This window comes from Puma concolor, chromosome B3, assembly GCF_028749965.1.
Source record: "Puma concolor isolate L17-30 chromosome B3, mPumCon1.1.hap2, whole genome shotgun sequence".
In the NCBI taxonomy this organism is placed as follows: Eukaryota; Metazoa; Chordata; class Mammalia; order Carnivora; family Felidae; genus Puma; species Puma concolor.
The window spans coordinates 40,772,259-40,786,564 of record NC_141672.1 but is presented as its reverse complement, the minus strand read 5'-3'; the positions used below and the strand labels follow the sequence as shown (position 1 = coordinate 40,786,564).

The 14,306-nt window shown below is 37.3% G+C and overlaps 1 protein-coding gene and 1 pseudogene across 6 annotated transcripts in view; one reads left to right on the top strand and one right to left on the bottom strand.

The window, feature by feature from the left end:
• The window catches only part of SLC38A6 (solute carrier family 38 member 6), a 74,233-nt gene that overhangs the window by 43,156 nt on the left and 16,771 nt on the right, over positions 1-14,306 (top strand). For 5 of the 6 annotated variants that reach the window (XM_086709608.1, XM_086709605.1, XM_086709604.1 and 2 more), the window contains 4 exons: positions 5,805-5,870; positions 6,116-6,169; positions 7,805-7,884; positions 10,292-10,392. In XM_086709608.1, coding sequence (XP_086565734.1) covers positions 5,805-5,870; positions 6,116-6,169; positions 7,805-7,884; positions 10,292-10,392 — 301 coding nt within the window. The remainder of the gene's footprint in view (positions 1-5,804; positions 5,871-6,115; positions 6,170-7,804; positions 7,885-10,291; positions 10,393-14,306) is intronic. The other variant, XM_086709606.1, reaches the window with a different exon arrangement.
• LOC112855041 (large ribosomal subunit protein eL15 pseudogene) lies at positions 2,845-4,596 on the bottom strand (annotated as a pseudogene).

Here is a 14,306-nt window from a genome sequence, read left to right as displayed (position 1 = left end):
TTAACCCCTTACCACATATATCATTTGCTAATATCTTCTCCCATTCAGTTTGTTTTCTTGCTGGTTTACTTTGCTGTGCAAAAGCTTTTTATTTTGATGTAGTCCCAGTAGTTTATTTTTGCTTTCAGTTCCCTCGCCTTAAGAGACGTGTCTAGAAAAATGTTGACGTGGCTGATGTCAGAGAAATTACTGCCTATGTTCTCTTCCAGGAACTTTATGGTTTCAGGTCTCACATTTAATCCTAAGTAGAGATCTTTAATACATTTTGAGTTTGTTTTTCTATATGGTGTTAGAAAGTAGTCCACTATCATAATCTAATTGTTGAGAAGTATCTACAAGGTTAGGAATGACCTATGTATGCAAATGAACATATGGATGTGAAAGAGAATCAGTCTAGATAACATTGAATTTTTTCCTCACAGATAATTGGCAATCCAAGCATTGCATAGGTAAGAATAATTTGGTGTTTATAGCCGATAGCTTGAAGCATGTGAAATGTATTGATACAAGATGTCTATTGTAGTTTTCACAGTATTCATTTCTGGCAGGTACTCTTAAATTCGGTGCAGATTTCTTACTGTAGCAGTCATATGGAAATAATACCGTTTTTCTGCACTTATTCTAACGTTTTATAAACCATCTGCCCAGATTTTTACCTGTGAGCACAATTTAAATTTGATCTGCAATGAGACAATGAAGATACTGTACACCTTTTTTTAATGCTCCTTCTAAGTGTCATATTTATTTTAGACTTTCTAAATAATTAGGTTTTGAAATACTAGTGGTTAGGGAAAGGAAGCCTGTATATATTAGCTCAGATTTTTTTGAAGGGTGTCAATGATTTCATTTATTATTTTTGTCAATTTGTGTTTGTAAATCTATATAATATCTATATTACATTTTTCAAAAAAAAAATCAGCTCAGAAATCTGTTTCTTAAATTACACTGCCTAAATAATGTAGGTAAAGCTTGCAGTCTTTTTAAAAAAAATCTGATCAAAGCCAGCTTTAATTTTTTATCCTCACACTTAAAAGGTTATCTGATGGTTACCGTTTACCAATCCTAGCATTGGTTACTAGATAAGGAATCTTGAGGTAAATTTATCTTGTTTACCTAATGTTCAATTTCTGTCAGTTTATTTTTTTAATGTTTTATTTACTTTTGAGAGGGAGAGAGAGAGACAAAGCGCGAGTGGGGTAGGGGCAGAGAGAGAGGAGGACACAGAATCTGAAGCAGGCTCCAGGCTCAGAGCTGTCAGCACAGAGCCTGATGTGGGTCTCAAACCCACGAACCATGAGATCATGACCTAAGCCAAAGTCAGATGCTTAACCCACTGAGCTATGCAGGTGCCCCCAGTTTCTATCAGTTTTAATATACACTGGGTGTAAATAGCATTACTGACGATTTTGTATGAAATTCAGTCTCCTACACATCCCATGGAATCATGGGATAGAATCAGGAGACTCCACCTTCTATGTGAACCTCAGTGGTATTTTTATTTGTAAGAGAACCTTCTTACAACAGGTTTATTTAATTCTCCTAAAAGTGGTGGCATTCTTTTAAACAATTCTTTCAGAAGCAGCAGTTACATAAATGGAATATTGCATTAAACCTAAAAATGTTGGCCCTGGTTAACTTTATTATTCTGCATATGATCATGATAAAGGATAAGGATATTCTTCACATTTCCAAGCAAAATCCAATTTAAAAAGCTTATTCTTACCAAACCCCTAAAAACAGCCATTTGAGGGGAAACCAGCAGGGCGTTGTATCACCCCAGTGAAGTGTAGGTTTCATTACACGCACCTACAGACCCACGTGGCTACCTTCTGCATTCTACTTTTACAGAATTTATTTTACACCTATTATACCAAACAGCATTTTTTTTGTTTGTTTTTTTCAATATATGAAATTTATTGTCAAATTGGTTTCCATACAACACCCAGTGCTCATCCAAAAAGGTGCCCTCCTCAATACCCATCATCCACCCTCCCCTCCCTCCCACCCCCCATCAACCCTCAGTTTGTTCTCAGTTTTTAAGAGTCTCTTATGCTTTGGCTCTCTCCCACTCTAACCTCCTTTTTTTTCCCCCCCTTCCCCTCCCCTATGGGTTTCTGTTAAGTTTCTCAGGATCCACATAAGAGTGAAAACGTATGGTATCTGTCTTTCTCTGTATGGCTTATTTCACTTAGCATCACACTCTCCAGTTCCATCCACGTTGCTACAAAGGGCCATATTTCATTCTTTCTCATTGCCACATAGTACTCCACTGTGTATATAAACCACAATTTCTTTATCCATTCATCAGTTGATGGACATTTAGGCTCTTAGGCTCTTTCCATAATTTGGCTATTGTTGAGAGTGCTGCTATAAACTTTGGGGTACAAGTGCCCCTATGCATCAGTACTCCTGTGTCCCTTGGGTAAATTCCTAGCAGTGCTATTGCTGGGTCATAGGGTGTATCTATTTTTAATTTTTTGAGGAACCTCCACACTGTTTTCCAGAGTGGCTGCACCAATTTGCATTCCCACCAACAGTGCAAGAGGGTTCCCGTTTCTCCACATCCTCTCCAGCATCTATAGTCTCCTGATTCGTTCATTTTGGCCACTCTGGCATGAGGTGATATCTGAGTCCAAACAGCATTTTAAACACCCACATATAAACTCCCTAATAAGATAAAGCAAAGACAAAAGTGTTTATCTTATTAGAAACAAGATACACCATCACTTACAGTCTTCAAACATTATCCTTCTTTGACTTTCATAATTTGACAGTGCATTTATGGAACAATCTGCAGACAACTCATTTTAACAGACAAATTAAAGAACACTTTTAAGCAGACATGACTGTCCTAAATTGTTTATTAGGTAAGAATTTTACAAACATGACCTACATTAGCAGTAATGGTGGAGCTGGGGAATATTGTGTCTCCTCCATGCCGCACAGCGAGAGCCACTAACTGTGGTGGAACTTGTGACCCTTTCCAAGGCCATATCTCTCGTGGCCTCAGATGTCAGCTCTCATGTCTCCCTGTGCTTGTGGACTGGTTCGGCGATCCACTGGTGTCAGGATTCTCCTGAGAGCTTAACGGAATGGATCAATGAAGGTAACCTCAAAGAATTTGTATGTGGAATCTTCGCCAACCCAGTTAGAATTCAGGACTCTCAGAGCCCCACGGTGGTCTAGCCACACATCTGCAACCGACTAAAGGCTTTGGGCCAATCTTGGCCGGTTAGCACCGTGATGGCCAGGCTTGCCCTAGGTTGCACCCTTAGGAACTGAGTGTTTGCAACCACTGTGGCGCACACGAATCTGATATATGACATAACCTTGCTAGGTCTTGTGCCCAGTCTGGGGGCTTTATCAGGCTGGATTGGGTGAGGGCCCTGTGGACCGCAGAGAGCTGGCCATACTGCCAGCAGCGCACCCTGAGAAGAAAGCTCATTACAGCAGACTGCTCTTCTCCATACATCTCCTGGATGTACTTGTAAGCACCTGTCTTGGCTGATCTTTGAGCTGATGCCTGCCGCCAGACAGAAAGCAAAACTATGGCCTTGTCTGTTGTCCCAGATCCTTATTTTGCATAAAAATTTAACATAACATTCTGCCTCCCTGAAATATCTAAACTTTTTAAAGTCAGTTTTATCGGCTCCGAATGACAGTAACTAGATGGATCGACCTTTTTGGGTCCATTTTAGAAAACAAACGGATTGCCATTTTTTCCAAAAGTTCTGTCTTGAGTAGAGATAAGTATTCTAAGTAGTATTTTAGTAAGCCATTAATCAAAATAGAAAACAATTTGGATGGCTTTTAGTCAGAAGCTTTGCTTGTTGTGAGCACTGAGTGAGGCATTATAGACTTGTGGATGCTGTTCTTAAGGATCTGTCACTCTTGTAAGAAAAATTAATGGGAAAACAATAGAGAACAATGAAGACAATATATAATTGAGTATTGATTTATTTGCTTCAGAATAAGAATTGCAGGAATTGAGAGAAGAGAAGGAAATTAAACTTGAGCCTTGAAAGGTGGAAAGGACTTGAAACAGAGAAAAGGAAGGGTCTTTTGTGCCTGTGAACTTAATCCTGTCTTTCCCTTTGTCTTTCTAACCCCTGGAGTTACCTTCTTACCATGTTGTACCTTCAGCCTGAGCAAGGGCTCCCTGTCACTGTTGTTGGGTGTCTATTCTCGTTCTGTACTTCTACTTTGTAGGACAGCACACCTCACCATCCCACCATGTAGGCTCAGACTTGGGATAGGTCTCTACTGGGAAATTAGCTATAGTAGCTCGATTTAATATTAATAATATAAAGCCAAGCTGCCAATGATTTTTTTTTCATTAATTAGAAATTCATTGAAAATGAATGAAAAACTCATTATATTGTATTTTAGAGCATTGTTATGAGATGTTTTGATTTGCAAGCCAAGTAATAAAAGCTGATGAAATAAATGAGATAGCTCCCATTCCAACCTTGTCGAAGTACTTGGTACACAGGTGTTCAGTACATGGTTGCAGTTGCCACACACACTGTTAGTAAGGGGAAGGTGTGCGGTGCTGAACTTGGGGTAGGGCTGCGGACAGAGACCAGTAGCCACCATGCTGCTCAAGCTCCTATCCTACCCCATCCTCATCTTTTTTTGAAAATGTATCAGAAAAAAAAGATGTGAAATTACTGCTTTTGATTTTTTTTCTTTCCTCTTGGTAAGTTGACCACTACGTAGTTGTATTCCATATTGAAAACTTACCGAAATATCAAAAGCAACTTGCTTAGTTTACCCTTTTATTTATTTTTTCTTGGTGAGGGCTTGAGTTCAAAGCAATTCTTTAGTTCACTATTAACTTTATCCTAAAAGTGTACATTGTCCTTAATTTGTTTTATCACTACATAAAATTTTGTTTGAATAGGGTAAAATCCCAAACTAGATAAATACCGAATAGGAATAGTATTTACTTACTGGTCTCCTGCAAAAGACAAATGCTTCCTTTATTCTCCCTTGCCCCTCTGTATGCTGGGTTTCAGCCTGGAGCAAATATTTGCAGAGTAATTGCGTGCCCTGAAACAGCCTCAACAATGGTAATGTCGACATGTCCACAACTATAGGTCTGGAGCATGATGGCCACAGTCCAGAGTAAAATCCTGAGATACTTGCATTGGTTCTTTCTGAGAGGCGGCATCCCTCTGGATTTCTTTTAATTAAAAAAAAAAAAAAAAAAAAGAATTCTTTGTACCAGCTGGAGTTCAATAGCTACGTGCTGTTACTCTTAGCCAGCTTTATCTACATTTATGAAAAGTAATACAAGTCTAAAAGCAGCCAGGAGGATGGTGCTTCTGAATCAGGAATCCCTGAACTCCTGCTTTGTATGGGGTCTCTCCTTATTTCTGTCTGTGGCCATTTCCAGAACTGGTATTAATATTTCTCTATCGCTACTGATGCCAGGTCCACAAATAACCATAGTCTTATACCATTGTCACTAAAAGCATCATGTTCCCATTTTGAGTACTTTTTTTAATGCCTTGATGCTATTAGAGTTTTGAAAGTTGACACGAGAGTACTCAGTCTTTAAGGGGGGAGATCCCCACTAAACAGATATGCATCACCCCCCTTTCCCTCTCACAGTAGGCAGCCATGTTAAGTGACAACCCATTCTAACTGGGAAAAGATCATAGAAGCAAAGAATCTTCTGTTAGCTATTAGTTGGGATGGAGTTCATTTAATTGAAGTAATGCTGACTTGTTTGAAATCATTTTCTTGTCATGAATTTCATAAGAAATAATCTTGAGTGTGGATTCTATTTATTCTTGCAGGTAATAATTAAAAAATGGTCCATCCCTTGTCCTCTGCCATTAAATTATATAGAACAATCTTTCCAGGTAATAGTTTACATTTTCAGTTTCTTCCTGTTTATTTTAAGCTAAAAAGAAAAAAAAAAAAAACAGAGCAAGAATGTTTTTTTTCCTAATTAATGAAAAAGTAATGGCTGTATTGCAATTTGGAACTTTGTTTTGAAATGTTTTTATTTGAAAGCCTAGTAATAGTAACTACATCATTTTTGTGGATGAATTTGGACTTTTAATGACTGTTGGTTTCTCTTTTTCCCCTGTATCCTCTTAAACAGATTTCAAATGCTACAGATGATTGTAAACCAAAGCTCTTTCATTTCTCCAAAGAGGTGTGTAAGTTATTAACAGATACTTTTGGTTGATTTTTCACATTTCAAGTTTTAAGAGATTTGTGTAACAGGGTCTCTTAGGTCTTTGTACCTGTAGCTAATTAATTTTCATGAAAGTGCTAAGTATAGGGTTGCCTACCAGAAGAATAATATTATTTAACACAGGGTGGCCCATTATGAAACAGCCACCTTTTTTTTTTTTTTTTTCTTTTTTTCTTGGCATGCCTTTAAATGGAGCCTGTTTTAAATGGGCCACTGCCTAAAAGAACAGATTTACCCAATGTCTGGTCTGGCCAATAAGGTCCTCTGTGGATACAGACTTCCTGTTGCCTTCTGGACTTGTAAAGCTAAATAGCCAATTATATCCAAAACTCCTCCCCTGTGAGTAGAACCTTGGTCTGTAGCTAAACAGCCTCATCATTGGACCAGCAGTTGAGTGCTGCCAATATATCTTCGGGCTGAAATTCCAGAGTTGAAATTTATGATGCTTAGAGTGGAGACTAGCAGATCAAGTCTCCTTGCTATCTCTAAGAGTCTTAGAATCCTGGAAATATCTGCAAAAGCCCCTGAACATCAGCAGAGGAGACAGGAACTGTGATCTGGAGGTCTCTCCTTTACTGTTCTAGAAGAGCCCAAAGTCCTCCCTGTTGCTGCATGTTTCTTCATCTACATTTTTGTATTATGTTGAAATCCAAGTCCCAGGTACTAGAATCCCCTCCACTCTTAAACAACTCTTATCAGTGAAGCATGTTGGTGTGCTAACTGCTCCATGCAGAATTTTCTTTTTAATCCCTAGTTTTTCTATGAAAAAATGTCTCTCTGGCTCCACAAAGGAGATTACTACATCCTTTACATGTTAAAGGCCATCTGCCTTAAAGATCCAGGTAGGGTAATTGACAAACCAGGAAATTGAGCAATATATGAAAGAGATTTTGTGAATTAAACTCTCATTCCCCTAATCCAAGCTCAGGAAATGCTACAGCTCTCCTTCCTAGCTCCCTTCAGGTATTTTAGGAGGCATTATATACCAAGATAGTTCTTCAGTCATCTGGAACGCTTGCTGAAGAGCCTAAAGTTAGAAAAAATTTTAAAGTAGAAAAGAGAAAGTAAATCGCCATTAATTTTATAAAGATGGCATTTTCATTTAGATGGTAATTTGTTTGCTTTATAACTTCCTCAGACTCTTAAGTGTTCTAATTTAAAAAAAAAACAAAACAATTATGTTTGTATATTCCAATGGATCTTTAAGAATTTGTCAGTCTAGAATATATCATGTTCATTCCCAATGAAAGAGACCCTAGTTAAAATGCAAAGATGGGATTAATATTTTCAGTATTCCATTCGATTCAGTTGGTGGTGTGCCAACCGTGGTATAGAAGCCAGCCAAGAATTTTTCTGGCTAGCACAGGCTGTCTAACTATTAAGTGAAACATTTGTTGGTGACCATACTTGTGTCTCTCTTTAAAAAAAAAAACAAACAAAAACACAAAACATCCTTTTTTAAGAGATGATTCATGAAAGATGAAGTAAATTGAACCAATTTGATTTTTTTTGGAGACCTGAGTTTATTGTCAAATGAAGTAGTGGTTTAAACAGTGGCATTTACTAATTTGATCTTTTTAAATTCTTTTTCAGAGTGCTTATGCCATACCTACCATGGCTTTTTCATTTCTCTGCCATACCTCAATATTGCCCATATACTGTGAACTTCAAAGGTACCATAGAATTCTGGAATCTTTTAAATGTATTAAGTATTTCTTTTTACTTTTTGGACTTTCAGATCGAATGACATTCTCCTTTATGAATCCTCTCTCTCATCGCTGGATTCTCAGTGTTAGTTTTTTTTTTGTTTTTTTTAAGACTTTATTTTATTTTCTAAAAATTTTTTTTAACGTTTATTTATTTTTGAGACAGAGAGAGACAGAGCATGAACGGGGGAGGGTCAGAGAGAGAGGGAGAAACAGAAGGCTCCGCTCTGAGCTGTCAGCACAGAGCCTGATGCGGGGCTCGAACTCACAGACCTGAGATCATGACCTGAGCTGAAGTCGGACGCTTAACCGACTGAGCCACCCAGGTGCCCCAAGACTTTATTTTCTTTTCTTTAAAAGTTTATTTATTTTGAAAGAGAGAGATAACCAGCAGGGGAGGGGAAGAGAGAGAATCCGAAGCAGACTCCATGCTGTCTGCACAGAGCCTGATGTAGGGCTTGATCCCATGAACTGTGAGATTATGACCTGAGCTGAGATAAAGAGTCGGCTACTTCACCAACTGAGTCACCCAGGCACCCCTCTTTTTAAGTAATCTCCACACTCAACATGGGGCTTGAACTCACAACCCTGAGATCCAGAGTCACATGCAGTACTGACTAAGCTAGTCAGGTGTTTGTTTAAAACAAAACAACAAAGAGTTAGTTTGGTCCTACTGAAGAATGTTTCCTGACTTCAAGCTGTATCACAAAACTGTAATCATCAAGACAGTATGGCACTGGCACAAGGACAACCCAGAAGTGGACGCACAAATGTATGGCCAACTGATCTTTGACAAAGCAGGAAAGAATATTCAATGGAATAAAGACAGTCTCTTCAGCAAGTGATGCTGGAAAAACTGGACAGCAACATGCAGAAAAATGAACTTGGACCACTTTCTTACACCATACACAATAATAAACCCAAAATGGATGAAAGACCTAAATGTAAGACAGGAAGCCATCAAAATCCTTGAGGAGAAAGCAGGCAAAAGCCTCTTTGACCTCAGCCACAGCAACTTCTTACTCAACATGTCTCTGGAGGCAAGGGAAACACAAGCAAAAATGAACTATTGGGACTTCATCAAAATAAAAAGCTTCTGCACAGTGAAGGAAACAATCAGCAAAACTAAAAGGCAACTGACAGGATGGGAGAAGACATTTGCAAATGACATATCAGATAAACGGTTAGTACCCAAAATCTGTAAAGAACTTATCAAACTCAACACCCAAAAAACAAATAATCCAGTGAAGAGATGGGCAAAAGACATGAATAGACACTTCTCCAAAGAAGACATCCAGATGGCCAACCGACACATGAAAAAATGCTCAACATCACTCATCATCAGGGAAATACAAATCAAAACCATATTGAAATACCACCTCATACCTGTCAGAATGGCTAACATTAACAACTCAGGCAACAACAGATGTTGGCAAGGATGTGGCGAAAGAGGATCTCTTTTGCATTGCTGGTAGGAATGCAAGCTGGATGCAGCCACTCCGGAAAACATTATGGAAGTTCCTCAAAAAATGAAAAATAGAACTACCTTACAACCCAGCAATTGCATTACTAGGTATTTATCCAAGGGATACAGGTATGCTGTTTCGAAGGGGCACATTTCACCCCAATGTTTTTGGTAGCACTATCAACAATAGCCAAAGTATGGAAAGAGCCCAAATGTCCATCGATGGATGAATGAATAAAGAAGATGTGGTGTGTATATATATATATATATATATATATATATATATATATATATATATATATATACATACACACACATACATACATACACACACACAATGGAGTATTACTGGGCAATCGAAAAGAATGAAATCTTTCCATTTGCAACTATGTGGATGGAACTGGAGGGTATTATGCTAAGCGAAATTAGTCAGAGAAAGACAAATGTCATATGACTTCACTCATATGAGGACTTTAAGATACAAAACAGATGAACATAAGGGAAGGGAAGCAAAAATTGTATAATAACAGGGAAGGGAACAAAAACCTAAGAGACTCTTAAATATGGAGAACAAACAGAGGGTTACTGGCAGGGATGTGGGAGGGGGGGATGGGATAAATGGGTAAGGGGCATTAAGGAATCTACTCCTGAAATCATTGTTGCACTATATGCTAACTAATTTGGATGTAAATTAAAAAAAATAAATTAAAAATTGAAAAAAGGAAAAAAAAATGTTTCCTGGGAGCAAAATCTTTGTGCAGTAATTTCAAATCAAAAATTCTAGTATATCGTTATTAATGAAGTAGTTCTTGAATAATTAAGGAATCCTCTTGACTAGCTTGGTTGATATTTGTTTCTTTAGATATAATTCAGATCATAGTTTCTACTTTTGCCATTTTTGTCTTTTAGCCCTTCAAAGAAAAGAATGCAAAATGCAACCAATACAGCAATTGCTTTAAGTTTTCTCATTTATTTTATATCTGCACTCTTTGGGTACCTCACGTTTTATGGTAAGTATATTATTTAATTATCAGTGACAAATTGTTCTCTAGTTGATCTCACACCTGAATATAGACTTTGTTTCCGCCTTTTGTTAGTAAGTTAATTTAGGCTGCTAAATTCGGTGTAGTACTGTAGTAGCTTTATGGGCCTTAAAAAATTGATTTTCTTTCTCTTAAAAATATGGATCAAGTTCAAGATTAATAACTTCATATAAAAAAATTTTAACACCTAAGTAAAGCCAAAGGCTTAGGGACATTGCTGTCTTTCTACAAGAAACAAATGTGCAATCATGATTTTATTTTCTAAGAATTCAATATTTTGGAATCTAGTTTGGGAGGTTGGGAGAATCAGTCATCTTAATTGCAAAAGAACAACTTGAGAAAGGGAAGAGTTTTACACTGGACTGTAGTTGTACACTTAGATCTCAGAGATCTTTGCCTTCACACTTAATTTGCACAATTTGGCATTGTACGTTCTATGATACCTTTCCCCCCCTTAAATTTGGTAAAAGGATTCTTTTAAATTCTTAAATTTAAAAAAATTAAGTAAATTTTTATTTATTTTTGAAAAATTGTCTGCTTGGAATGTGTTTTTTTTCTGTTCTAAAAAGAACCTAAAGAAAAAGTAAAACTTAAAAGTCCAGAGTAAGAAAAAAAATTGTAGGCTCTTTTGTTTAATCTGGAAACCTATTTAATTTGCAAACAAACCCATTATAACAAATTGCACTCAATTTGTCAATTCTGGAATACACTTTTCAGCTTATGAGTGCTTTTATAACAGCTCTTCAAGTAAATGGCTGTTATTACCCTGGTGATATTTAGCTGTTATGACTGATTTTATGGTTGATAGCCTTGTGCACATGTTTCAGGTTTTAGACATCCATGATTACTTCTAATGGCACTTTGCTTCTCTCCCAGAGTTTTTCCAAGTCTGACAAGTTTTTGGATGTTTACTTGCACAGCTACCTTTACTAAACCAGCTACCTTTCCTAATCCCAGTGGAAAGAGTATGGATTTTGAAATCCAACAAATATGGTACAAATAACTATTCTGCTCTAACTAGCTTGAACAGGACACTCACCTTGTAATCTTTTCATCTTCTAATCTGTAACAGAAAATTGCATAGAGTTTTATTGAGGAGGAAATGAGTTATGTCTAAAATGCCTATTATAGTATCCGGCACATAGCAGCCTTCCACAAAGGAGAGCTACTGCTGATCGTTACTGTTATTATTATTGTCATTATTGTTATAGTCATTTTATAATTTCAGGTGCTCAGTTTTTCAGCACTGTACTTCTCACTATCTTTAATGAAATTTAAGTTAAATATCGTAACTTAATAGTATAATGTGTATGCTCTTGAATTATATGAGAAAATTATAATTGTTCTCTAGTCCCTTTCCTGCTATCTCTATGCTGTTTTAACAGTAAGAAAGGCCATTCATTAATCTAAATCTGCTCTTGCATTTTATATTGATGGAGGATAAAAATGGTAGAGCTCTGTGTACACCATCAGGAAAAGCATCATCTCCAACACGAGTATGACACCCTGCTGGATACACTACAAAGAAAATTAAGGCAGATGGATAAGTTTTTTGATCATGGCTCATAAAACAAAATTCTTGAACTATATAAGCTCTAGCTTTGGTGTTGGGTTTGTAAGTTTTTGCACAGACTTGAGCCCGGTAAGACTTCTCTAGAATAATAAGATACTGTAGCAAGCTCTCTGTTGAGATTGAGCAAAACTTAGTATAGCAGATTAGCTGTGTATTTTTCTTTTTTTTTTTTTTTAAATTTTTTTTTTTTTTTTAACGTTTATTTATTTTTTTTGGGACAGAGAGAGACAGAGCATGAACGGGGGAGGGGCAGAGAGAGAGGGAGACACAGAATCGGAAACAGGCTCCAGGCTCCGAGCCACCAGCCCAGAGCCCGACGCGGGGCTCGAACTCACGGACCGCGAGATCGTGACCTGGCTGAAGTCGGCCGCTTAACCGACTGCGCCACCCAGGCGCCCCTAGCTGTGTATTTTTCTAAATTAAAATTGTCACTGGCGCAAATACTACTATATTTAGGAATCTTCAACATTGAGAAAGAGTCCAAAAAATGACCTCCTTTTCCTCCTTAGGGATAGTTATCTGGAAGAAGCCTCAAATGGCCTGCCAATCTCCAGGATAGCTGAGGAATAGTTATATAAATTGCCATGAAATGCTGTATTAAATTATCAGAAAGCTTACATTGAAGGGAAAGTGGAAGAAGGATGGATGCTAATACATTTATTGAGCTAACGTTTCCTGTGTAAATGCCAGGTATCTTATATACATTGCTTACCTTAATCCTTACAGCAACTCTACAAGGTATAGGTTCACATAGCTTGAGCAATTGGCCAGATACTTGCAGCTAATGAATGATGCATTGGGATTTGAATCCAATTCTGACTGTCTCCAAAGGTAGTGCTTTTATTACTATGTGCCCTCCTCAGGAATTATGCTAGAGAACCCAGATTTCCTTCATCCCAAGTTTTTGTCGATTATCTTTTGGAAGAACCTGGCTCACTTAAGCTCCAGACATATCTATATATCTCTGTCTACTTACCTACCTATCTACTGATCTATTGTTCCATGAACAGAGAGGCGAAACATTTTCATTATGTAAATGAAATATTTCCTACACAGGGATTGTCCTTGTTATCAGGTAAAGCTGTTATGTTGTCTCCGACTTAATGCACCGCAAATTCTTCAGACTGTCCACATTTTATCTAATGGAGAAATGCACATCTAAGAAAAATCTCATTGTAGGTAGGTGATAGAAAGAATGATATAAAAGTAACTCCTTCTCCAAAGACCAAAGAAGATTCAGATATTGATTTTTCTGTTCACAATAGCTTTTGGGGGGCTGTTAATCATCACTAAGGAGCATCTTTTTTGGTATATTTCTGTTGAGATATCGGTAACTCTCATTCTTATGGAGAGAAATCACTGAGCAATTATCAAAAGGGCTAGTCACAAATTAAGGCCTTGAACTCATTTTGTAAATGAGCAGCTGAAGCCCAAAGAAGTGAAGTGACCTGTTAACAATATTTGTAGTAGCATGTCTCCTGAATACTAATCTAGTAATCTTTCTGCTACTCTGTGGTAATCTTTCTAAACTTCAGATGGTTTGACAATGTGTATTACACAAGACAGCCTCCTGGCTTAATAGCATATATAACTTGCAGAGGTCCTTGCTAAGATTTATAGAGATTTGTCTGAATTCAGAGAAGTGTGTTGTACTCTATCCCTCACATATGTTAAGAACACAGAATTGACTGGTTCGGAAGAAATGTTTTCATCCTGGGAAAGGAGAAAGTGGATATGTAACAGATATTTTGAATTTATAATCTAGCTCTTCTGACTTCTGGAGCTGCTTGGGATCCTTTTATCCAGTGCTCCCAAGGCTTAGTTAATATCTAAATTTTGTCAGATTACAGGGACCTATAAGTATGTACCTAGATTAATAATATTGGCTCTTTACAGACGTTACGGCATTATAAGGTGAGGAAGAAAAAGTGTTCCTCTGGGGAGCCAGGCCAATGCCCAAATGTCGCATAATAACCAGACCATTTTAAAAGTCTACAGAATTGTTAAGCAGTGTTAATAGCTCATTTTCATGATTCAAAAAGTAGAAAGAAAATAGTTTGCCATATTTTTTCAAAGACTTGCGAATATCTCAGACTTGGAAATAGAATCCGGCTTTCCTGGCTCTTCTTAATCTCTTACTTAGTCCATTAATCTCCTATTGTGTAAAGAAGTTGTTTGATACGTTAGATAATTGGTTTTTCTCCCTTTTCCATTATCACTAGTCTAGTTCAGATTCTCATTATCTCTCAGTGATTATGACAGTAACCTTCTAACTCTTATTTCAGTTTTGGGTATCTTTTTCTTCCTG